The sequence below is a fragment of the Electrona antarctica genome, assembly GCF_951216825.1.
Source record: "Electrona antarctica genome assembly, chromosome: 2".
NCBI lineage: Eukaryota > Metazoa > Chordata > Actinopteri > Myctophiformes > Myctophidae > Electrona > Electrona antarctica.
This window is the reverse complement of record NC_136807.1, coordinates 42,024,110-42,051,104: the sequence shown is the minus strand read 5'-3', so window position 1 is coordinate 42,051,104 and position 26,995 is coordinate 42,024,110. Positions and strand designations below refer to the sequence as shown.

The 26,995-nt window shown below is 42.6% G+C and overlaps 1 protein-coding gene across 1 annotated transcript; it reads left to right on the top strand.

The window, feature by feature from the left end:
* Nucleotides 1–4,617: 4,617 nt before the first annotated feature.
* LOC306933338 (uncharacterized protein) lies at nucleotides 4,618–26,965 on the top strand (the record flags this gene model as incomplete). Its single annotated transcript, XM_079515520.1, has 18 exons — nucleotides 4,618–4,673; nucleotides 5,430–5,571; nucleotides 5,891–6,008; nucleotides 6,369–6,487; nucleotides 6,594–6,790; nucleotides 7,238–7,354; nucleotides 7,496–7,640; nucleotides 7,888–7,986; nucleotides 8,225–8,355; nucleotides 17,676–17,753; nucleotides 18,507–18,648; nucleotides 18,916–19,036; nucleotides 19,397–19,515; nucleotides 19,632–19,828; nucleotides 20,073–20,189; nucleotides 20,331–20,475; nucleotides 20,697–20,795; nucleotides 26,831–26,965. The coding sequence occupies 18 exons, from the start codon at nucleotides 4,618–4,620 to the stop codon at nucleotides 26,963–26,965; spliced, it is 2,277 nt and encodes a 758-aa protein (XP_079371646.1).
* Nucleotides 26,966–26,995: the final 30 nt, after the last annotated feature.

Sequence of the window (26,995 nt, the reverse complement as noted above, 5' to 3'; positions counted from 1 at the left end):
GACATCATGTTGATCATGTCACATTGATGGAATGGGATAGTAAGTAATAGTTGCGACCGAAGGTTGCAGTTAACTATGGAATCGTGCATTTGTGTCGGGCACCATATATGGTGCCCAGCTCTCGTGACATCATCACGGATGGAGATGTGGAGACCCTGATGTCATAGTAAATGCGACCTGCTGTCGCAGTTAAGCCCATGGAGATCCCTGATGTCATCAATATTGGCCAGCAACTCTACATCTGACCTCAAACCTCAAACTCCTTAGATCTCCTTATGGGTATATGTCAGAACCTGTTCTGACATTCCATATGTTGATCCTTCCCCATCCATCCTTCCTCTTCAATGTCTCCCTTTTGACGTATACCTGCCGATCTGACCCCCCATGCCAAAGCACCAGCGCTCGCCCAGCAGTCTGCCGTCAATGAGGCGGATGCGTGCACGCGACCTCACCACTTCTCGCCCTCAGGCGTCTTACTGGTTTCTATAATGTGTTAATTTAATTGGATATTAAATTAGTACTATATTTCTTACATTTAACACAATGGTTAAGCTATGATTTTGTGTGTCTGTCGACAAGTGTCAAGTGTCTATACCGACTGATCCGGATCAGATTTTTTTGTGTGCACTTTCAACACGCCAAGGAATCATTGGCAATATGTAATAAATGTAGCTGCTATAACATATACACAAAATAGGACAACTGATGTTTTTTACAACGCACATTGCTGGTACAGAAAAGGGCACTGAACTGAACTGCTGTCTATACCAACAAATGTGAATATAAAACTGAATATTTGGTTTTATTTCTTATTTCAAATGATGCAACAGGTAGAACAAAACTTGCAGCTTGGACAAAACTGGCAAAAAGTAAACAAGCTCAACACTGTGGGAGTTTACTAACTCCAGAAGATGGCAGCAATGCAACACAATGTATGCAAGCTGTCCAGCTCAAATGGAAAATGTTTGCACACTTTTTGTAGTATATACCCAAAAGTCCAAAATGAATTAGCCTATCAAACAAAAACTTTAGTAGGTCAGCAGGTTTGGCAGTTTTTTAACCAGTAATAAAATATAATATACACAGCCTATGATTCATGCTATAGTGTCACTGAAATGAATATTATGCATCCGTGCTTGGATGCTGTCTCCAGTTCTTGTATAGGCTACCTTCATGCTAGACACTAGACGTGGTGCAAGTCAGTTGAATGTAATAAACATAGCAGACCACATATCAATCTTCTTTTATAAAGTACCATGCAATATGTTTATGAAAGGTGAGAAATAGGCAATGTAGTAACAGAAATGTGATTCAGCACCTCCTTGACTATTTTCTTTACTTTGTGGGCCAATGTGATATCCAGCTATGTCTTACATACTTGCCAATCCCAATGCATAAATTAGACCTCAGCTGTTGGACAAAAGCCATTTCCAAAGAAGTGAAAGAAGAAGTAGAGCTGAAGTGGCTACTGGTGATAGTGATCGTCTTGTCAGAGGGTAGCCACTTCACTAGCTCTTCTTCTTTCTTATACTTCTTTGGAAATGGCTTTTGTCCAGCAGCTGAGGTCTGATTTATCATGCATCATTGCATTGGGATTGGCAAATACAAAGACATACCTGGATGTAATATAAACTATTTGGCGTGGTGTCACGATCATGGCCTCAGCTGCTTTGCCCCTGCCACGAGCACGGAATGGCCTTCGCGTTTGAGTAAATGGTGATGCCAAGTACAGTTTAGACTGCGACGGAGGGGTGCCGTCTCAAGCGAACTTGAGCCATGAGAGACACCACTGAGCAAGTTGCCGTGTCGAACGTTGCGGAGTTCGCTTAGCTTAGTTGTCAAGGCCAGAAAGTATTTTGCCACTCAGTAGGCGTTCCTGCATAACATCCGGGTATAATGATGATGTCACACGCATACCCTCTATACTATAGAGGCTATGACTTTTTTGACTTTTTTTTCCCCGACTGCCACTCAAAGTGGTAGGCCTACTGGCCAATCATAGCGCGTCCTTGCACAAGTTCACTGGCCAACACAGCGTGCCCTTTCTCAAACATGAAGGGCATTCCGCACTCGTGGTGTGGGCTGCATATCATGTCCGACACGACGTACTAACAGTTGTGTCCGACTGTTGGTACGTGGGACTAATGTCTGCCCCCGCTGGGGGATCCATCAATGGTGTGTGTCGTCCCAGCCCCTTCCCTGTCATTAATGCCATTTCCTGTCCAGTGCATAGAGGTCTAGTGTGCCCAGTGTGTTTTCACCTTGTTCTGCTCACCCCATCCCCTTTCAATGCATCCCTGATTGAGAGACTGTTTCCACATGGGCATCCATGTGGAACTTTTGGTTAATGGGACTTGATGTGTACAGTATGCATGTAATGAACTTTGTTATATTGGTTAGGTCACTTGTTTATGTATGCTCTCTGAGCTTGTGTTGATGTTGGAGAGATTGTTGAGTATAGCCTATAATATTCCCATGTGACGGTGTACCTGAGTTTGTTTTCCAAGTAAAGAAACTGTATCTGCACGTGCAAATAAGCGACCTTTCCATGCAATGTAATGAATGCGGATGAAAGGAAGGTGACACATACAGTACCACAACTGAATACAGTACACTGCACTTGTGGGCCCTTGCAGTGAAATTCAGCTTCAGAATCTTATGCAACTATGTCATCTACTGGATGCACTTGCTGAAAGCCAGTGACTGAGTCTGAAGGCCTATTCATACTCCATAACTCCTTTTAGGTGATAAGGTGACCACCGAAAACTACAACATGACGTCACACCGTGGTGGTTAGCACTTCACCGCTCACCCAAACACATATCTCTCTGTTTTTACCAGGTGATGGTCACCTTATCACCTACAACTGGAGTAGGCCTTAAGAGTTCATTGAGAGTCAGAGTTGACTCCAGCAGTTGAGCCAGAGAGAGAGATGCCATTCAGTTGAAGGTCTACAGACGTATGTATGTCTACATACGTACAATGTGACAATAAACCCAAGTTATATGATTGCTTTCTGTTGGGCTGAGGGTTGCTGGGGCTGCACACAGACAGGGTGAATCATCATGAAACCAGAGTACTCTAGGTAGGTTTATATGTGACCCCATCTTCCATAGTTCACTCCATATGATTTTTCTCCTTTTCATGCCTTCTCTAGCACACCTGGCTACGTCCTCCTGATGGCACACCTCCTCAACCAGGTGCTGATATTTGGTGTAGCCTTTCTGCCATGGGGGTTTGCCAAACCATTTTGGTGATTGCCGCACTGTATCCTGGTATCTGAGGGCATGTAAATTGGTCACACGAGATGGGGCAGCAGTCCAAACTGAAAGAACCATACTGTAGCTTCAGCTTCCCTGTTCCTGAAGAGCACTGATTGTATCTTCTTTATATATATATATATATATATATATATATATATATATATATATATATATATATATATATATATATCTGCTATACCAGAATGTGTTGCAGCGACGAAGGCTTTTGATTGGCTTCTCCAGGATTGTTGGTATTGGTGAGCTGGCCTTTGACAATGGAGATACTCCAGGATTTGTGGTTTCCCTGGAGTTTATCCAGGAGATGTTTGGTGCAGCATGTGTTTGTTGTTCCTATTGTCGTCATGTCTCCATGTTCACCCTGATTAGAGAAAGATGCAGTCTATTCTTCAAACGGAGGTCGATTCATAAGACTATTTATTTACATATTCTAACAAAATTATTTGGGTAAGGAATTCGGTTACAAGCCTGATCTATTAAGAGCACATTTTCTACAGGGTTGGACAAATGGTGCGTAACAATCTAAAAATGGGAATAAATCATGTAATGTTTTTCAACCATCTCAGGCAACAAAACTTCATGACATCCTGTAACAACATTTAGAACCGTTTGAAAGTGATACGAGGACTACAGTGGTTTATTGTGACTTCAGTGATAATTTTACAGTACTGTGAGTATAATGGTTGGTGCCTAAGGTGTATTTAAAAATCATATGTAAAAATTTGATATGTAACAGAAGAACAGTGAAATTGAAAGGCAAAATGTATACCTACCGGTATATAAGAATTTGTAATATTAATATTATTTGATCTGGAATATTGTAACACATTAATAACCTAGAATTAGAGCAAATACAGTTAAATAAGGTAGTGCTTGTGCGAGGAATGTTGTATGTTGGTGCTAAGCTTTTCTGAACACAATGGAAAAAACACTGGTTTTATTTCAATCATTATTCAATTGTGGTTATCTTGATTATCTTCTTTTAATAACACAATGGTATTTTTTCCAAGAATATGTTATCAATACCGTAGCCTACAGTAGCTTGGGCAAACGGCCAGTCTACTTCTTGCCACGTGGAAAACGAACATCAAATCTTCTGATCTGAATGCAAATATTTTAAAAGCACTTCCCAAAAATATTTATTTATTTATCTAGCATTTTCAGAGATATGGCCATATAATTCATCATGGTATCACACATTTCTTATCTCAGGTTATCATGCTATTTTGTGACATGGAAAGGCATTTCAGGGACACAACCTTGATGGACTGTATATAAAGGATGGCGTCTTTCAACGTCTCTTCACTCTCGAAGTCCAACAGCAAAGTTAGCAACCATGAAGTGTCTCGTTGTCCTTTGTGCCCTGGTGGCTCTCTCTGAATGTCTCGTCAGGTAAGTACCAGCTGGCTGACTGAAGCCACTTCTACACCTAGATGTTCATGGTTAGCATTATTTTGTGATATGAATTATTCAAGATTCAAGGGCTTTTATTCGTCACTCACTCAACAATTATATGCAGTGAAATATTGAAGTGACATGCTCCACAGACTGTGGAATAATAACTTTTATTTATGTGCAAAAACAAATCTGTATAAGCTCAGTTATGGGGATAAAGGGGAGTTTACAGATGAAAAACATTTGACCTGGCATTTTGACTATTGTTAAAGGCTCTGAAAAAACTCAGATATTGAATTATTCTAATCTTGATTAAATTCTCTCCATCATTAATGTAAATGATACGATATTTTGCTTTACCTTTGTCAAGGATATTTAGAATTACATAGATAGTAATAACACACACATAGTATAACGTAGGGGGCTGTTTCCTTACTGCCTATATCTAAAGTCTTTCTTCGTGTTAAAAGGTTGTCCCAATCTTGTACACAATAAAAAGCTGTTGTTTTAGTTTTATAGTTTGTTGTTGTTGTTTATAAACACGATGCCTGTACAGAGCTTGTCAGGGTATACACTATAGGCAAACAGACTGCATCAAGCTAAGTCAATTCATGTACAGTCAGAGTACAATTAAATTGTAAAACACTGTATTGTGTGCACAGTGAATAAAACTAATTCTGACTCTAACCTCTGTAAAGGCAAACAAAAAAGGGCCTGGCATTATTTATTACTGATCATTTCCTTACTGTATAGGGTTCCCCTGATCAAGGGGAAATCTCCACGACAGGCCCTGCGGGAGAAGGGACTGTTGGAGGAAACACTCAAGAATCACCCATACAACCCCATGGCCAAGTTCCAGCAGACAGGCAACGAGCCCATGACCAATGATTATGATGTAAGTCTAGGCTTGTAAAAGGAGTCAAGGACACATTTTTAAACCTAATACACTTCATCATCAACCATGCTAAAAAAATAACAGGTGTTCCACCTCACCTGTTGTTCTTATTATAACTCAAATATAATACATATAACTTAGAATAAATTAGGTTTTATTTCCTCAAAATGTCTAATAATCACTGCCAAGGACATTGTAAGCCAGATATTGAAAAAGCAGGAGTCACCCTATAATAACCAGTCCTTCATTGTTCATATAATGTAATGTTGTATAATGTTATTGTTACGTCACCTCGTCTTTTGCTGTGTGTCACCTCCAGCTGTCCTACTATGGGGTTATCTCCATTGGAACTCCTCCCCAGTCCTTCCAGGTACTCTTTGACACCGGCTCTTCCAACCTGTGGGTGCCCTCTGTCTCCTGCAACAGCCAGGCTTGTCGTGAGTATTGTTACAGTACAGTTTTTTTCTCTCTGAGAGGCAAATCCAGGCAGAGGACAGTACAGACAGTCAAGGTTGTAGGTCTGCTATAATTGGCACCTGGGTGCAATAATTGATGTGGGTGACCCCTGGTTCTATGGTGCAACCACTGCACCACCCATTTGCACTTTGCAAAGCATGCAATACCTATGGTTCTGACAGTGATAGCCTGTTGAATACGGTTTAACAATAACTAGTTATTGTTTCCTAACAATTTAAGTTTGTAGTAGAGACACTGTTTTAATTACTACAAGAATAGGTATGACAATTGGTCTGATTTATCTTCTCAAATGCCCAGCTAAAACAATACATATTTTACAGAGAACCATCAGAAATTCAACCCACAGCAGTCTTCCTCCTTCCAGTCGAGCGGACAGTCCCTGTCCATCCAGTATGGTACCGGCAGCATGACTGGATATCTGGGCAGTGACACCGTTGGGGTAAACCAAAAAGCAGCCAGAATCATCATTTGGCAATTCTGACAATTATCCGCATACTGGACACAACAAATAGGAACGTTCATTAACCCACGACTTCATCTTCCAGGTTGGTGGAATTTCTGTGGCCAACCAAGTGTTTGGGCTCAGCCAGACTGAGGCTCCTTTCATGGCCAACATGAAGGCTGATGGTATCCTGGGACTTGCCTTCCAGTCCCTCGCCGCTGACAATGTGATGCCCGTCTTCCAAAACATGATGCAGCAGAACCTGGTGTCTCAGCAACTCTTCGGCGTCTACCTCAGCCCGTGCGTAAATTAAATGGAATAGTGTTCGTATTTGGTTGTGTACAATGGCAGGTATCGGTATAGTACATGCATGTACTGTATCTGTATATTGTATACTATGTATACTGTATGTACAGTCTATCTATCTACAAATATGTATATTTACATGTATATTTAAATGTGTTCAAGGTGTATTTCTTTGTTTCAGCTTAGTACTGTCTGTCTGTCTGTCTGTCTGTCTGTCTGTCTGTCTGTCTGTCTGTCTGTCTGTCTGTCTGTCTGTCTGTCTGTCTGTCTGTCTGTCTGTCTGCCTGCCTGCCTGCCTGCCTGCCTGCCTGCCTGCCTGCCTGTCTGTCTGTCTGTCTGTCTGTCTGTCTGTCTGTCGTCTGTCTGTCTGCCTGCCTGCCTGCCTGCCTGCCTGCCTGCACTTTTCCTGATGCTAATATATTTGTCTTATGCTCCCGTTAGCAACTCAGAGCAGGGCAGTGAGATCGTCTTCGGAGGCTATGATGAGAACCACTTCACCGGACAACTCATCTGGATCCCTCTGAGCTCTGCCACCTACTACCAGATCAGTATGGACAGGTGCCAACACATCACTCTATTGACACAATTAATTGACCTTTTAAAAGTTGACTTGGCAGAAGATAAACCTTGCCTAGATACAAAGTGTATATAGATAGTGTACTTCTATTAATTCTGCTTCCGCTAATTGCTCCATAACAGTGTTACCATCAATGGACAGACTGTGGCCTGTAATGGTGGCTGCCAGGCTATCATTGACACCGGCACTTCCCTCATTGTTGGCCCATCCAATGACATCAACAACATGAATTCCGGGGTTGGAGCCACCACTAGCCAGTATGGAATGGTGAGATACAAAATGTTTATTTTATTGACTTTTTTACCCTCTAATTTATAGCAGAGCAGTGTTCAAACTGACACCTCATCAAAAACACTATCATTGTCCTGCCTGGAAAAATGACTTAGTTAGCTCGTCTCCTAGGTTAATTATGTCTTGGGTAGGAATGTTGGATTTTATGTGAAGGTGCTCATTTTGATTGAGCAACTTTAAACAAAAATAAGTACCATAATAATAATACACATTCTTTATACAGGCCACAGTGAACTGCCAGAACATCCAGAGCATGCCTGAGGTGGTCTTCACTATCAATGGAAACCAATTCCCTGTCCCTGCCTCTGCCTATGTTTCTCAGGTCAGTGTAAACTACATGCACACACACACACACACACACACACACACACACACACACACACACACACACACACACACACACACACACACACACACACACACACACACACACACACACACACACACACACACACACACACACACACACACACACACACACACACACCACTTGCAACACACTGGCTAAGCGAAACATATTTGTGAGTGAAATACACTTTATCCCCTCTTTGTTTCTCCAGGACTCCTATGGTTGCAGCACTGGCTTTGGCGACGGTGGATCTAGCCTCTGGATCCTGGGAGATGTCTTCATCAGGGAGTACTATACCGTCTTTGATGTCGACGCTAAGTACGTTGGTCTGGCCAACTCTCAGTAATCAAACGAAGCATCCCAATGGACAATCAATAACTATGATTTCCTGTGGGGGCTGTATGATTCATGCATTGTTGTAAAGTATTTGTAAAGCACAAATGTGAAACTGTCTAAGTTTTGTAAATTGCTATGTCTGCTTTTGAATAAAATATATTGTAGCAAAAAAGGAATTCATGTACATTTGTATGTCTGGGTTTGGAAACAGTACACGGGCATGTTGTATTCATGGAGTAAAGAAAGACCACAGGAACATGATGTCCGATTAGTTTTGTCCTTTAGCTATGAAATGCCACAGGAATGAGAATGAACCCCTCAGAATGCCCATTCTTGCACTCCCATCAGTGAAACACAATCCGATATGAGAATGCCCAAAGGATGGCCACTACCCTTTCTCTGTAAAGGAAGACCAGAACAAAAGAATAGAGTATTGAGCTGAGCGCTCAGAATAGTGGAGTGTCAGATATATTCGAAGGTTGTAAGGCACCATGGATAAAACATGATGACCTGATGACCAGACCGTTCTGCTCTAGCTCTCTGAAAAGGAGGGAGAACCTTAGGAAAGGAAACCTTAGAGAAGTCAAGACTTTATTTATACTTCACAGGATGATATACAGTTACAATGACAATGTTTCTCTTTTCTTTTTATATCAACCAACACAGAAACCGATATAATTAGAAACATGTCTTGTGTTTTAGTCTAGACAATTTCCCCATCAAGCTTGAGGAACCAAATAGAACATGACGCCTGCACTTCATAGAACTTCAATTGACATTGAAGTTGCCATATTACTTTCTGTTGCCATATACTTTGAATGGTGTGCTCGTTCTTGATATATAATATATCTACATAATTGTATGTATATATATATTTTTTAAAGATATTTTTTTTGCGGCTTACGCCTTTTATTGGTTTTTTGAAGGGACAGACAGTAGGCTGACAGGAAACGAGAGAGAGATGGGGGAAGACATGCAGTAAAGGCCGTGTCGGGCTCGGGAGTCGAACCCGCGGCACACTGCGACTGGATTACCAGTCGGGTGCCCAGACGGTTACGCCACCGCCTGGGCAATTGTATGTATATTGATGCCTGTTGCGTGATATGATGCAATATCAATATTATGTCATCATAATGATGTCATAGACTGGTCTGCCCTCGACTCCATATGTGGGAATGCCTGACATTGACGCGTTACTCCATATATGGGCGTAAACACAGACAACGTTCCACACCTCCGTTCCACACCTCCTCAACCAGGTGCTGATATTTGGTGTAGCCTTTTTGCCATGGGGGTTTGCCAAACCAGATTGCCGCACTGTATCCTATCTGAGGGCATGTAAATTGGTCACACGAGATGGGGCAGCAGTCCAAACTGAAAGAACCATACTGTAGCTTCAGCTTCCCTGTCCCTGAAGAGCACTGATTGTATCTTTTTTTTAATATATATATATATATCTGCTATACCAGAATGTGTTGCAGCGACGAAGGCTTTTGATTGGCTTCTCCAGGATTGTTGGTATTGGTGAGCTGGCCTTTGACAATGGAGATACTCCAGGATTTGTGGTTTCCCTGGAGTTTATCCAGGAGATGTTTGGTGCAGCATGTGTTTGTTGTCTCCACCAGGCCGAAGGCATGGGGAGAGAGTATGTTTTGCACTCCGTCCGTGTGTGTGTGTGTGTGTCCTTCCTTCCGTCCGTCCGTCCGTCCTTCCGTCCGTCCGTTATCAGCTAATCTCCGGCACCGTTGGCCCGATCAATGCCAAACTTTGCACACACACTCCCTGGATGCCAACGATGAACCTCTGCCCCACATTTTCCAGAACGGCCTGTTATAGCGCCACCATGAGGCAGCTTTTCACATTGTTTACCTACAAATGCACCGATCTGCGTGATACGTTGCATGCACACTCCCTAGAGGCCAAGGACAAACCTTTGACCTGCATTTTCCGCATCTGCCTTTTATAGCGCCACCAGGAGGCCGACTTTTGTAAAACACATTTTTTGATATTACTCCTCCAGATTCTGTCCAAAAATCTCACAAATCGTTACACAGTATCTCTATGGTCATGTGCTCAAGTCGGATCTGTCCGATATTTCATATTCCATCCTAATTGGCTATAATTGGCTTTCACAGTTTGCAAGGTTCATGATTTGAGGCTTTTGTTCAAAACGGGGCACCGTTTTGAACAAAAGCCTCAAATCATGAACGCAGCATGCAATTTACGTGAAATCTTTCACACATTTTCTTACTAGGCTGAGGAATATATCCCACCCTTTTCACATTGGCCTGTTATAGCGCCACCAACAGGTTGATTTTTGCAAAACACATTTTTGGAACAAAATGCTTCAAAAACATGTTTATATTAATCCTAAACATTTTGCCAAACATCTCACACAGTCCTATCCTCCTGGTGGAGACCTGTGCCCAGAAGGGCACTTTTTCTAGTTGTTCCTATTGTCGTCATGTCTCCATGTTCACCCTGATTAGAGAAAGATGCAGTCTATTCTTCAAACGGAGGTCGATTCATAAGACTATTTATTTACATATTCTAACAAAATTATTTGGGTAAGGAATTTGGTTACAAGCCTGATCTATTAAGAGCACATTTTCTACAGGGTTGGACAAATGGTGCGTAACAATCTAAAAATGGGAATAAATCATGTAATGTTTTTCAACCATCTCAGGCAACAAAACTTCATGACATCCTGTAACAACATTTAGAACCGTTTGAAAGTGATACGAGGACTACAGTGAGTATAATGGTTGGTGCCTAAGGTGTATTTAAAAATCATATGTAAAAATTAGATATGTAACAGTGAAACAGTGAAATTGAAAGGCAAAATGTATTTTTTGTTAACAAAATATATAAGAATTTGTAATATTAATATTATTTGATCTGGAATATTGTAACACATTAATAACCTAGAATTAGAGCAAATACAGTTAAATAAGGTAGTGCTTGTGCGAGGAATGTTGTATGTTGGTGCTAAGCTTTTCTGAACACAATGGAAAAAACACTGGTTTTATTTCAATCATTATTCAATTGTGGTTATCTTGATTATATGAGACGTAGCTTGCGAAGTTAGTTCATTCAGACAACCTCAAGGGGGTTCATGCCATGCTCAAGGCGCATACTATACTCAAGGGGTTAACATGCTGCATTACTATGTGGGTGTACAGTGTGTGCAGTCCCTCACGTCATTCGCCGATGCGGCAGTCAGCTGACCAATTGGGCGAGCTACTTAAGCTCACCAGTCTGCATGCTCTTCCTGCCTTCCTCTGCATATGGTCCCCGGTTGTATGTGATGTTTTTTGTTCCTCGTGGTCGTTGTTGCTGTCCGTGTGTGCAGCTACTTCTGCTTAAATTATGCTTCTCAGCTACTGTCCTTGCTATGATAAGGGCCTGCAGGTTGTATCAGCAAATATTGAGTTTGATATGATTCTGCTAATGCTGCTGAGTTCTACTATGTGGCTTCAACAAGCTTCATAATAGCCCGTTTTGGTAATTAAGCCGGATGCGCAGTCAGTGCTGCAGCTTCTATTGTAACATGGTATGTGTTCTATAGCCAAGTTCTCATTTTGCTAATGTTTTGCCAAGTCAGCCCAGGTGCAGTGTTTCTCCCATTCAGTGATGGGTCCTCAACTCATGTGCAGTGGTTGCCACGTCCGCTTTATAAGCAATGTTGGGCTTGTTTTCTGTAGTCAAATTGTTCGGTCTGGTGTTCTGTCATGGATCCAAATGACCTTATCCAATGAACTGTATTGTTTCAAGTCATCGTAGTCAGTAGGGTATATATTGTAAGTCAAGTTGTCACGTGGCGAGTCCTAGTCGGGTACAGGATGGTTCTACACCTGGTTGCTTTCTTTCTCAAGATCTGGCAACTCAGCTGCCTGTTTGTGTCTCCTAGCAGTTTCATTCATTTTGGAGCAAGACTTCAGTCACACTCTGCTTACCAAAGTATTCCTTAAAACACTTTCTATATGTGCTTGGAAAGTGTTGTCTGTGAGGTAACTACCTTAATTGCAATCTTGATATAGGTTGGTGCTTTTGTAGCCATGTGGTGTTGAGGTTTCCTCATTGCCATGAGGGTTTGTACATGCTAAACTAATGCTAAAGCTAGCACCCTTTTGCCTGTGATTTATTATGCTTCAGTTTTATGCCTGGTTAACACTAATACATTTATGCAGCTCTAGAAGAGCTTTCTGACTGTCAAGTCATATGTGGCATAGTTATTAATCTTAAAGTTATTCCATGTTTCCAATTCATAAGGACAGTATCATACGTTATGGTTAATTCATCTCAATCCATTTCAGTTATGTGCAGTGTCATTCTAAAGTAGGTTAACATTGCAAATTGCATTTGCAGTAATCTCATGTCAAGTGACATAGCCTACTGTCTACTGCTGTAGATCTGTAGATTGTTTCTAGCTGTTTATTTTCGGACGCATTTCTCAATGGGCATCATTTAATTTGTGCTTTCTTTTCGTTGTATCATGTCTCAGCTTCACTATCCGGGTTGAGCTGTCTTGGAGAAGAGTTAAAAGCCTTAACAAACTGCTGCCTCCGTCCGCCTCTTCAAGCATATCTAGCTGTCGGTCTAGTCACTCCAGTGTATACCCCCCTCACTCTCTTTGAGGTCATAAGTTCAGATCAATATATATATATATATATATATATATATATATATAGCGTCTTGTCACCGCGTGTCCCATTGCCCATTTGTCACCTTAATGTTTCAGATTCATATTGTATGTTCTGTTGATCAGTCCTTGAGTAGGACTAGGTAATGGCAGTTGCTTTGTGGGACTGAAGATGTTTCAAAAGGTGGTAGGCTAGCAACTTGCGTATTGCTTCATTTCTGCACAACTAACATCCACTGCCAGGAGCTCTAAAGTGAAACTCCTAAGCATTAATTCATCACTTATCCGTGAGGGGACCTGGGATGAAGGAAGGCAGCCATAGACGTATGTCTATGTTCGCAGCAGCTTGGCTTCCGTGTCGCAGTGCTTGTGCGACCTATAGCGTGTGAAAACGTGTACGTCACCAAGAGGGGGTGGCGTCTGAAAAGCTTGGGACGGCCCTCTCGTGGGCATTAAATTCTAGCCCACATCACTCAGAATAGAGTGACGGTGGTATGTATTTGTAAATATTAAGCTCGTTCTTGGCGACAACATAGTGAACCAACACCACGTCGGGCCCAAATACATTACAAGGACAAGGAAAATGTTGTGAACAACACGGCTGTGCTTAGATACTTTGTTGAACATTATGTCTCTGCGCCCATGCGCCGATCCAAGCCATTCTACGTCTTTTGTAAACTCGTCAATCTGGGTTCCTCGATGCTGTCTCCATGCTGGAAAGCTGAACATCTAATTCCGTTTTCTGGCTCATTTCCTCGACGTGACCTGCTGTGGCACTTATTTACTGAGCAAGTCTGCACCATTGTGAGGTAATTTGAACGTATACAAGCACACAGATAGTCGCTCAATGTAAACAAGCCAGCAAGTACGGCGGCCGCTACCATGTGACACATGTGTTGATGCCCCCTCCAGGAGATTTTGGTACACCCTATTGGTTGTCTTTTCCCCGGTGCAGCCGGGAAATGTAGTCTGCCAGTTTGTATTCAGACCAGTAATCGATTGGATGTCGCTCAGTACCACTACAGTATTGAGTAACAGCATTAGGCAAATATCACAGTGATGACGTTTAATGTCTATTTAATTCCGCAGTGGATATATCATAAGTTTGGGTTAGTTGCAACTTGCATAGGAGGCCTTTGCTTGTTTCTCCAGTTTCAATTGAAACGGGCCTCCACCCTCAGGGGGCCTCCGAGCGCTGGCTGACTGTCGGGTGTCCCCCGCCACCCTTGGCCTCTCGCTCACTCGCTCACTCATATCTTGTTATTAATCTACTTAACGTTGCAGTTAGTAGGGATGGGGCCGATTTTCTTCGTGGCCGCTTGGTAGCTACTTGGTAGCTACTATCAGGTGAATCTGTTGTAAGCTTCATTTTCTGGTACCAGCTCAGGGGCCTCGCAGCTAGTCGAGTCCGCCCAGGGTCTGGGAGGTTGTGGCTCGATCACCGGCTGGGTCATACCAAAGACTCCGGGAAAATGGGAACCCAGTGCTTCCTCCGATCCTCGGCACTCTGCATCAATGGTCGGACTGGAGTAAGTCCCTGCGTCATTCCAGTGTCACGTCCAGGGGCTGTACGTGTACATCAATCCGCCTCACACTTCTGAATCAAGAGTTGGGCTCCTGCCCCGGTCCTCATGACTCTGCAAGGCTTGTTTTTCTGCTCATCTTAGTGATTGCTTCAAATGGCATTGGATGGCAATCTAAATTAATGCAGTAATAGTTCATAGTTAATGGCATCGATGTCGTCAATTATCTGTCATCGCTTCCTCATAGAAGCTGTTTAGTGTCATGTTAAATAAATGAATGCATGTATTAACAATATTAATTATTATAATTAAAATCACACCCGTGTGAACTGAGTGGTGCAAGGTCTTATATAGTCTGATCAGCTATGTCAGTGACGTCACACTAACCATAGTAACCATGCTCACCTTTGCACGGACACGTAGGTATACAGGTACACAAATACAGACAAAGCTGGTTGTTGGAGTGGTTTGCACCACTCAAAAATAAGTGGCTATACAGGACAGGCATATATCTCGCTTTCTCTCAAAGCAGATCATGTTTTATCTATTATCTGTGGCTCATTTGTTCAACAGGTTCATGACCCTCAGATATTCTCTTGGTCCTAAGCTTTCTTTCAGCACAAGTCTCAGACGTCCTAAGGTCGCTCAGTCAGGAGATTCACCAATGCTTCTTCAGCCGGCGTTGGTCGGTTGGGGTTTCTTCGAAAGTGATGGTTCTAGTATCTTGCGAAGAAGTAAGTCCATCACCCATGTGCAGTGCTGTTGATTCTGCAGCATGATTATAGATTGCTTGTATGGAACATAGTAGTGTATCTCATCCCAGTTCTGGACGAGGGTGGTCTTGAACAGTTCTCGGGTCTGCATGACATGAAGCTATTTTAACTTCTTTAAGCTCATATTCAATTGCTCAAAGGCCTCATGAAGAGCATATGCCGCTCATGTAAATTAATTCATTAGGGGCCTCTATCACGTGGGTGTCTAAATAGACTAGGATTAAGATCTAAGGCTTTCTCTTTAAATATCGGTTTCTCTCTCTTTAAACGGCTATCGGGCTCGTGTGGTGTGGGAAGTCTCTTCTGCTGATCTTGACCCTCAGCATGATCTCTGTTTCCGATCCGTGCTTAGGATCCCCTATTCACTCTCTTAATCATTCAGCCAGGACGAAGTATAAGTAACTCTGTCTCTGCTTGTGTAAGGTGGCGCGAGCCCTGCCTAAGCCAGGGCTATCTGTCTTCTCAGCTCATTCCCTCGCTACTCCTGATTCTACTGCCACGCTGATGCGCCAGTCGCCAACCGAAACTCAGGCCATGGTCCTCAGCTGCCCATGAATCATTATGCGCATCTAATCAGAGAGCTTCAGTTGTTTATTCAGGATGTAATGAATGCAAGTGCTGTATCCGATCAGGAATGGTAATCTTATTACCTTGCATATACGGTGGTCGCTGGGTGGAATGCTTACAGGTCGTTATCTCAAGCTTAAATGGCTATAGTAGCATACCGGTTCTCATCTCAAGCTTATGTTCATAGCGGCTCTGAAACAGCGGGCCGGTGGCGTTCCTCTTGCTGACAGAGGGCCGGTGGCGTTCCTCTTGCTGACAGAGGGCCGGTGGCGTTCCTCTTGCTGAGGACGTCGGCGTAACGGTGAATGGTTGCACTACACGCGCGCAGCAGCGTAGAATATTCCTCTATAGTGGCAATAGAGGAATGGCCTATCGGCGAGCGCAGCCAAGCAGGCCTTTTTCAGCTTAAGCTTAAGGTTAGTATGCCCCAGCCGATCCCAGATAGTTGTCTCTCATGCTGGGAGAGAAAAAAGAAAAAAAAAAAAAAGAAAAAGGGTGGGGGGTATCGGCCGGGGCCCCACACATTATTTTTTCTCAAGAGGTAAGCCTCACGGCTCGGCGTGCAGTCATGGCTACACATAGCTCACGTAAAAGTTAAAATATCCGTGCAAAATCCAGAAATGCATAGCTTGCATTTCGTCACTATTCTCAGTGGGACATCTGCACGGATGTGTATCGGTTGAGTATTCCCGTAGGGCGTTCCGGTTCTGCTTTGTTGGGGGGGTTAGCATATCCGGCAGGTTCCAGAAATGCATATTTGCATTTCGTCACTGTGTATCCATAGTGGGTCACCTGCCCGGATCAACGGTGAGAGTTCACCGAAAGTATGTGTGTTGGGGGGGTTATTGTATATCTATCTCCCTGCTCTTTATATTCTGTGTTATTGCTTAACCATGCCGAGCAGGGAGAAATCCAGCAGAGCCGAACGCCAAATCTAATATCATATGCACACTTGTTACTCATTCTGCAATAAATATTGGTTTAACTATTCGTGAGTTGTCTGACTGAAATGAGACGTAGCTTGCGAAGTTAGTTCATTCAGACAACCTCAAGGGGGTTCATGCCATGCTCAAGGCGCATACTATACTCAAGGGGTTAACATGCTGCATTACTATGTGGGTGTACAGTGTGTGCAGTCCCTCACGTCATTCGCCGATGCGGCAGTCAGCTGACCAATTGGGCGGGCTACTTCAGCTCACCAGTCTGCATGCTCTTCCTGCCTTCCTCTGCATATGGTCCCCGGTTGTATGTGATGTTTTTTCCCACCTCCTCCCCAGCACCACCACGGCTCTGCTATTTATGTTCCCCATGGGGGGTTATTGTATATCTATCTCCCTGCTCTTTATATTCTGTGTTATTGCTTAACCATGCCGAGCAGGGAGAAATCCAGCAGAGCCGAACGCCAAATCTAATATCATATGCACACTTGTTACTCATTCTGCAATAAATATTGGTTTAACTATTCGTGAGTTGTCTGACTGAACTTCTTTTAATAACACAATGGTATTTTTTCCAAGAATATGTTATCAATACCGTAGCCTACAGTAGCTTGGGCAAACGGCCAGTCTACTTCTTGCCACGTGGAAAACGAACATCAAATCTTCTGATCTGAATGCAAATATTTTAAAAGCACTTCCCAAAAATATTTATTTATTTATCTAGCATTTTCAGAGATATGGCCATATAATTCGTCATGGTATCACACATTTCTTATCTCAGGTTATCATGCTATTTTGTGACATGGAAAGGCATTTCAGGGACACAACCTTGATGGACTGTATATAAAGGATGGCGTCTTTCAACGTCTCTTCACTCTCGAAGTCCAACAGCAAAGTTAGCAACCATGAAGTGTCTCGTTGTCCTTTGTGCCCTGGTGGCTCTCTCTGAATGTCTCGTCAGGTAAGTACCAGCTGGCTGACTGAAGCCACTTCTACACCTAGATGTTCATGGTTAGCATTATTTTGTGATATGAATTATTCAAGATTCAAGGGCTTTTATTCGTCACTCACTCAACAATTATATGCAGTGAAATATTGAAGTGACATGCTCCACAGACTGTGGAATAATAACTTTTATTTATGTGCAAAAACAAATCTGTATAAGCTCAGTTGTGGGGATAAAGGGGAGTTTACAGATGAAAGACATTTGACCTGGCATTTTGACTATTGTTAAAGGCTCTGAAAAAACTCAGATATTGAATTATTCTAATCTTGATTAAATTCTCTCCATCATTAATGTAAATGATACGATATTTTGCTTTACCTTTGTCAAGGATATTTAGAATTACATAGATAGTAATAACACACACATAGTATAACGTAGGGGGCTGTTTCCTTACTGCCTATATCTAAAGTCTTTCTTCGTGTTAAAAGGTTGTCCCATTCTTGTACACAATAAAAAGCTGTTGTTTTAGTTTTATAGTTTGTTGTTGTTTATAAACACGATGCCTGTACAGAGCTTGTCAGGGTATACACTATAGGCAAACAGACTGCATCAAGCTAAGTCAATTCATGTACAGTCAGAGTACAATTAAATTGTAAAACACTGTATTGTGTGCACAGTGAATAAAACTAATTCTGACTCTAACCTCTGTAAAGGCAAACAAAAAAGGGCCTGGCATTATTTATTACTGATCATTTCCTTACTGTATAGGGTTCCCCTGATCAAGGGGAAATCTCCACGACAGGCCCTGCGGGAGAAGGGACTGTTAGAGGAAACACTCAAGAATCACCCATACAACCCCATGGCCAAGTTCCAGCAGACAGGCAACGAGCCCATGACCAATGATTATGATGTAAGTCTAGGCTTGTAAAAGGAGTCAAGGACACATTTTTAAACCTAATACACTTCATCATCAACCATGCTAAAAAAATAACAGGTGTTCCACCTCACCTGTTGTTCTTATTATAACTCAAATATAATACATATAACTTAGAATAAATTAGGTTTTATTTCCTCAAAATGTCACCCTATAATAACCAGTCCTTCATTGTTCATATAATGTAATGTTGTATAATGTTATTGTTACGTCACCTCGTCTTTTGCTGTGTGTCACCTCCAGCTGTCCTACTATGGGGTTATCTCCATTGGAACTCCTCCCCAGTCCTTCCAGGTACTCTTTGACACCGGCTCTTCCAACCTGTGGGTGCCCTCTGTCTCCTGCAGCAACAGCCAGGCTTGTCGTGAGTATTGTTACAGTACAGTTTTTTTCTCTCTGAGAGGCAAATCCAGGCAGAGGACAGTACAGACAGTCAAGGTTGTAGGTCTGCTATAATTGGCACCTGAGTGCAATAATTGATGTGGGTGACCCCTGGTTCTATGGTGCAACCACTGCACCACCCATTTGCACTTTGCAAAGCATGCAATACCTATGGTTCTGACAGTGATAGCCTGTTGAATACGGTTTAACAATAACTAGTTATTGTTTCCTAACAATTTAAGTTTGTAGTAGAGACACTGTTTTAATTACTACAAGAATAGGTATGACAATTGGTCTGATTTATCTTCTCAAATGCCCAACTAAAAAAATACATATTTTACAGAGAACCATCAGAAATTCAACCCACAGCAGTCTTCCTCCTTCCAGTCGAGCGGACAGTCCCTGTCCATCCAGTATGGTACCGGCAGCATGACTGGATATCTGGGCAGTGACACCGTTGGGGTAAACCAAAAAGCAGCCAGAATCATCATTTGGCAATTCTGACCATTATCCGCATACTGTACCTCTCTCCACTCAACAAATAGGAACGTTCATTAACCCACAACTTTATCTTCCAGGTTGGTGGAATTTCTGTGGCCAACCAAGTGTTTGGGCTCAGCCAGACTGAGGCTCCTTTCATGGCCAACATGAAGGCTGATGGTATCCTGGGACTTGCCTTCCAGTCCCTCGCCGCTGACAATGTGATGCCCGTCTTCCAAAACATGATGCAGCAGAACCTGGTGTCTCAGAAACTCTTCGGCGTCTACCTCAGCCCGTGCGTAAATTAAATGGAATAGTGTACAGTCTATCTATCTACATATTTACATGTATATTTCAATGTGTTCAAGGTGTATTTCTTTGTTTCAGCTTAGTACTGTCTGTCTGTCTGTCTGTCTGTCTGTCTGTCTGTCGTCTGTCTGTCTGTCTGTCTGCCTGCCTGCCTGCCTGCCTGCCTGCCTGCCTGCCTGCCTGCCTGCACTTTTCCTGATGCTAATATATTTGTCTTATGCTCCCGTTAGCAACTCAGAGCAGGGCAGTGAGATCGTCTTCGGAGGCTATGATGAGAACCACTTCACCGGACAACTCATCTGGATCCCTCTGAGCTCTGCCACCTACTACCAGATCAGTATGGACAGGTGCCAACACATCACTCTATTGACACAATTAATTGACCTTTTAAAAGTTGACTTGGCAGAAGATAAACCTTGCCTAGATACAAAGTGTATATAGATAGTGTACTTCTATTAATTCTGCTTCCGCTAATTGCGCCATAACAGTGTTACCATCAATGGACAGACTGTGGCCTGTTCTGGTGGCTGCCAGGCTATCATTGACACCGGCACTTCCCTCATTGTTGGCCCAACCAATGACATCAACAACATGAATTCCTGGGTTGGAGCCACCACTAGCCAGTATGGAATGGTGAGATAGAAAATGTTTCTTTTATTGACTTTTTTCCCCTCTAATTCCCTCATCAAAAACACTATCATTGTCCTGCCTGGCAAAATGACTTAGTTAGCTAGTCTCCTAGGTTAATTATGTCTTGGGTAGGAATGTTGGATTTTATGTGAAGGTGCTCATTTTGATTGAGCAACTTTAAACAAAAATAAGTACCATAATAATAATACACATTCTTTATACAGGCCACAGTGAACTGCCAGAACATCCAGAGCATGCCTGAGGTGGTCTTCACTATCAATGGAAACCAATTCCCTGTCCCTGCCTCTGCCTATGTTTCTCAGGTCAGTGTAAACTACATGCACACACACACACACACACACACACACACACACACACACACACTGTAACTGCTGCTATTAAAATGCTTACTTTAAAAGGACTAAAATAGCTAAAATACAACAATTCATGGTCATAAGTTCATAAAGCATAATTCATAATAATGTCATGATACAATAATAAATATGTGGTTCATAATTGATTTCATATGAGGTTAAAAATGTAAACATGATGTGATGATAACTTTCTGAGGCAGAACCAAGTTCCCTGTCTGTCAGTAGCAACACTGGACCTTGATTGACTGATTGATGCATGATTGCCTGGCGTTGCACACAGGTGGTACGAACATTTCTCTCACTCATTCACTGCACAAGGAAGCACACTCGCAGCAGAGTAGTGTGTTGGAACTGTTATTAAACACGTCTAAAGTCAAAGACAGACGGTCAAAAGGACTGTATGAAACTCAAGATTCAAGAACCTCTTTTCACAACAAGCGGCCAACGAGGTATTTTAGATCAGTCTTTGATGTTGTGTTGTATGTGCACGGACACGTTCACCTGCGCATCGCGCATTTCTACATGTTTGGTATTTTCATTTGTTTAATCAATATTATGTATTATGATGCACTTTGTTGATTGATTTATGTGTATTTTTGTGTGAACATAGTTCTCACGGCATGGATGGAACAACTGAGGGATGAGAAGAATGCCCGAAATAAATGCCCGTTTATAAAGAACCGACCTGTGTCGTCAATGTTGGGAGAAGAGCTACAGTGAGAACTCGACTGCTCAACGCGGGTAGGAGAGACGCCAACTCGACTGCTCAACGCGGGTAGGAGAGACGACAACCTCCGCGGGTGACAACGCAAGAGGATCCAGCCTTCAGATACGCAAAGCCCACAAAGTAGGTGTCGGCAACTCGGCATAGCCAGTGCAAAGCAACGGCGATAGACTGTGTCGAAAGAGCAACGTTTCGAGTGACAGCCAAGAAGTTCCCTACCACAATCCTCAAGTTAAAGGTGGTGTGGGAAGCGGTTAAACTTGGAAATTGCAACAAGGACTCAGATCTATTAACCTTGCATATTGAGCTTAGCCTACACGTTTTTGGGATCTTTCTAATGAGCTGGTATTTGCAGTTGTTACATTGCTGGATAGTATAAGAAGAATTTAAATTACTCACTTAAGCAAGTGAACAGAGTTTAAAGGTTTATATAAAGGTGTTTGCATTAAGATTTCAATTTTGTGTTTTACCAAACTAAAGGGTTTAAAGGCATAATTAAGTCATTTTTGTATTTCATGATAAAGGGTTAAAATAATTAATTTTGTTTTCACAAAGGTTTAAGACGTTTAAAGGGTAACAAGCTCATTTTGTGTTTATTTAAGTAAATAGTTTAAAGGACAACTCATTTGGTTTTCAGCTAAACTAAGAAGGTTAAAGGAGAACTACAGTGTTTTGTTTTTTATTTTTATTTTCTGTGAAAAGGATAACCAAGGTTAAAGGTTAACTCCACTGTTGAAAAATATTTTTGGTATTTAAAGAATAAGGGATTTAAAGTGTTTCTAAGCAGATTTCCTCTGCATTAAGGTTTATTTCTTATTTTTTTGAAGTCAATTTGAAGTAGGTCTGTACATATACTTACACACACTAGACACAATTCAAACTCATTACTCTCACACGTTCTATAACACACACACATTCATTCAAAATGTCTGACCCAAGCACCACAACCGGCCAAGAAGATGCCAACCAACCTCCACAACCCCAAGTCACAGATACTGAAGATGCCAATGTATCTACTCTATCCGAGGCTACAGCCACTGAATCCGAAGAAGTGGAAAACCTACGGAAAGGTGCAAGAAAACGAACTCTGACCCCGAAGGGAAGAGAACTTCAAGAAGAGAGGCTGCTGATTGTGCAACGTCGGTACAATAGTACTTATGCGAAATGGAAATGCCAAGCAAGAATCAGCAGAGAAGCGTTGCATGAGAGCCCTGGAGTTTCCTCTGAAGACGAATTGAAAGAACTCATTAGGGACATTGAAAGAAACTGTTCCGATGTAAAGAACGCCTATGAAGAGTTACGTCGACTTGAGACCCCTGAACAAGACCTACGGCGTAAGGTTGACACCTGTGTGTCTCTTTCAGAATTCATTGTTCAGAAGGCAACAAGGCAACTTCAAGGACATTCTTCAGAAGAGGAAGAATGGCCTGATTTCGGATCTATCCTGGACTCAACAGGTTCTTTGTCAAAGCCACCGTCTCATCATTCAAAATATGGTTCTACCCACTCTAGCAGCAACACAATCAAAAGAAATGAGGCTGCAGCTGAAGCTGCTGCATCCCAAGAAGTTCTGTCAGTGTTGGACGAACAAGAGAGGGAAACAAGAGAAATTCTAATGCTACAGACTGAAGAAAGGCGAAGACTGGCACAATTTGACTCTGAGAAGGTAGCCAGACAACGAGCGACGGAGGCTGAGACGCTAGCCAGACAACAAGCGATGGAGGCTGAGACACTGGCCAGACAACAAGCGATAAAGGAAAGACAACGAAAGATTGAACGCCTAGAAGAAGTCAAGAAGTTGAATGCTGCACAAGCTCGAGTGAGGGTCTATGATGCAGCCGAAAACAATTCCGTTCATTCCTCAAATACCCCTAACATAACTCAATCCCAGCCAATAACACAAGCCCTCAACATTTCAAGTTCCCCATTTATTCCTCAATCCAAAACAGTTACAATACGAGCTCCCCAGGCCACAAGTTCCCCTTTCATTCCTCAATATCACCAAGTCACAAGTCAAGCCCCTAGTCCCCAAGGTCAACCTCAAGCAGCTCCAACGCCCTCGCCCCAAGGTAGCCTTGATTTGGTCAACATGCTAGCAGAAGCTATAAGTTCTAACCGTCTCCCAGCTCCAGAGCCCACAGTATTCACGGGTGATCCGTTGAAATTCAAAGATTGGCAACTATCTTTCAGAGTATTGATAGACAAGAAAAACATTTCGAAGGAAGAGAAACTGTACTATCTGAGAAAGTACGTGGGCGGCGCTGCAAAGAAAGCCGTTGAAGGTTTCTTCTTACCAGGCACCGAAGAAGCATACGACACAGCCTGGCAGCTGTTGGAAGAGCGGTTTGGAGATCTATTCCTAATTGGGAAGTCCTTCAGGGACAAACTACATGCATGGCCAAAGATAGGTTCTAGAGATAGCCATGAGCTAAGAGACTTTGCAGATTTCCTCAAGGGCTGCGAAGCTGCAATGCCTTACATTGACACATTGAATATTCTCAACGACTGTAATGAGAATCAACAAATTCTGCTGAAGTTACCAGATTGGTTGGTGTCCAGTTGGAACCGCAAGGTAAATAATGTCAGAAAAGAAAGGGCTCAATACCCTACTTTCAAAGAGTTTGTAGACTTTATGTCAGAAGAAGCAAGAATTGCTTGTCATCCCGTTTGCTCACTACAAGCACTCAGGGGTAACGAAAGTGAGAGACCAAGACAACCACGTAGCCAACCCATTCAAGCAAGGACAATGGCCACAAACGCAACGCAAAGTAATACCCTGTCATGCATCTTCTGCGAAAGAACAGGACACAACCTTGCTAAGTGCAGAAAGTTTGCAGAAAAGACAGTACAAGATCGTGTTAAGTTTGTGCAAATTGAGAAGCTTTGCTTTGGATGTTTGGAGACAGGTCACCGATCAAATACATGTGAAAACAAGTGCACATGTGAAAGATGTCAGAAGAAACACCCTACATGTTTACACGATGACAACTTCAAATGGTCAATGCCTACAAGAGGAGACAACTCTAATGATGAGGCAGGCGCTACAGAGGTGAATGCAACAGCATTAGCAACTGCCACCCGAATCATCCAAGAAGGTGTAAACACACGAACGTCCTCAATCGTACCAGTCTGGGTCTCATCCATGAAACAGCCAGATCAAGAAGTTCTTGTCTATGCGCTCTTAGACACACAGAGCGATACAACGTTCATACTTGGCGAAGTAGCACAAGAGTTAAACGCAAACAAGATGAATGTCAAGGTGCGAGTATCCACAATATGTACGAGGTCAACAGTCGTACCATGTCAGAAGTTGAAAAACCTACAAGTAAGAGGATACAACTTGGAGAAAAGGATTCCATTGCTACAAGTCTTCACGCAAGAGTTAATTCCAGCAGACAGGTTGCACGTTCCAACTTCGGAAACGGCTCTGCGGTGGCCTCATCTGGAACAATTGGCGGATAAGATTCCACCTCTATTGGACTGCAAAATAGGCCTACTGATCGGCTACAACTGTCAACAAGCCCTTCTACCAAGAGAAATCCTGTCAGGAGAAGATGATCATCCATATGCACAGCGGACCGATCTTGGCTGGAGCATCATCGGCGGCTCACATCCGGTGAACGACTGCAGCGAGGCAGTGAGTATCAGTCACAGAATCATAGTGCAACAAGTGACACCTGCTGTACAGACATCGGTTGAGTTCAAGACAGAAGTGCACAGAGCGTGCAAATATCAAGTTAAAGGGATCAAACCCACAGACAATAAACAACGAACAGTTCAGTCAAAGGAGTCTAACCAGCTGAAGGGACCTGACTGTCCTGTGCAACAGAATCTTCCACACAGAGAGAAAATGGTGGGAGAACTAGGAACAACCACTGACCTTTGCAAGGTTCCAGTCAACAAAGTCAAGACAGTGGAATTGAATTCAGTGAGGAACCACTTCACAAAGTCCTCTAACTGGTCCAAGGCATTAAGGCCTGTCGCAAGGCTGAAGAGACTTATCAAAGAGTTCACGGGACCTAAGTCCAGAATGAATGAAACGTCTAGACAGATGCAAGAAGTCTTCACTGAAGAAACTCCAAAAATCAAGCTCCAGACGGAAGGAACCCTGGACAAGAGTAATAGCCTCAAGGTGGGAGGACGGCTGTCCCTATCAACCTTTCACCACGACGTGAAATATCCCACAATACTACCACCAACTGGACAGTTCCACAAAGAAGACATCCAGCTGAACGAGAGGTGGAGAAGAGTACACTTCCTAGCCAGTGAATTCTGGCCCAGATGGAAAAATGAATACCCTGATGGAGATGGTGCTAAGGAGGAAGCCGCTGGTCAGTGACACTACACTTAGTACTAGCAAACCACACACAAGTCACACACTCATGCACAAGGTCACACTCACTGAAATTCAAACATTTTAATTTGTTCTTTGTTTTATTTGTTTACAAGAAAATCCCACATGTCAAATGATGAGTGATTTGGTGGGAGTGTAACTGCTGCTATTAAAATGCTTACTTTAAAAGGACTAAAATAGCTAAAATACAACAATTCATGGTCATAAGTTCATAAAGCATAATTCATAATAATGTCATGATACAATAATAAATATGTGGTTCATAATTGATTTCATATGAGGTTAAAAATGTAAACATGATGTGATGATAACTTTCTGAGGCAGAACCAAGTTCCCTGTCTGTCAGTAGCAACACTGGACCTTGATTGACTGATTGATGCATGATTGCCTGGCGTTGCACACAGGTGGTACGAACATTTCTCTCACTCATTCAGACTCTGGTCTGCACAAGGAAGCACACTCGCAGCAGAGTAGTGTGTTGGAACTGTTATTAAACACGTCTAAAGTCAAAGACAGACAGATTCAAGAACCTCTTTTCACAACAAGCGGCCAACGAGGTATTTTAGATCAGTCTTTGATGTTGTGTTGTATGTGCACGGACACGTTCACCTGCGCATCGCGCATTTCTACATGTTTGGTATTTTCATTTGTTTAATCAATATTATGTATTATGATGCACTTTGTTGATTGATTTATGTGTATTTTTGTGTGAACATAGTTCTCACGGCATGGATGGAACAACTGAGGGATGAGAAGAATGCCCGAAATAAATGCCCGTTTATAAAGAACCGACCTGTGTCGTCAATGTTGGGAGAAGAGCTACACACACACACCACTTGCAACACACTGGCTAAGCGAAACATATTTGTGAGTGAAATACACTTTGTCCCCTCTTTGTTTCTCCAGGACTCCTATGGTTGCAGCACTGGCTTTGGCGACGGTGGATCTAGCCTCTGGATCCTGGGAGATGTCTTCATCAGGGAGTACTATACCGTCTTTGATGTCGACGCTAAGTACGTTGGTCTGGCCAACTCTCAGTAATCAAATGAAGCATCCCAATGGACAATCAAT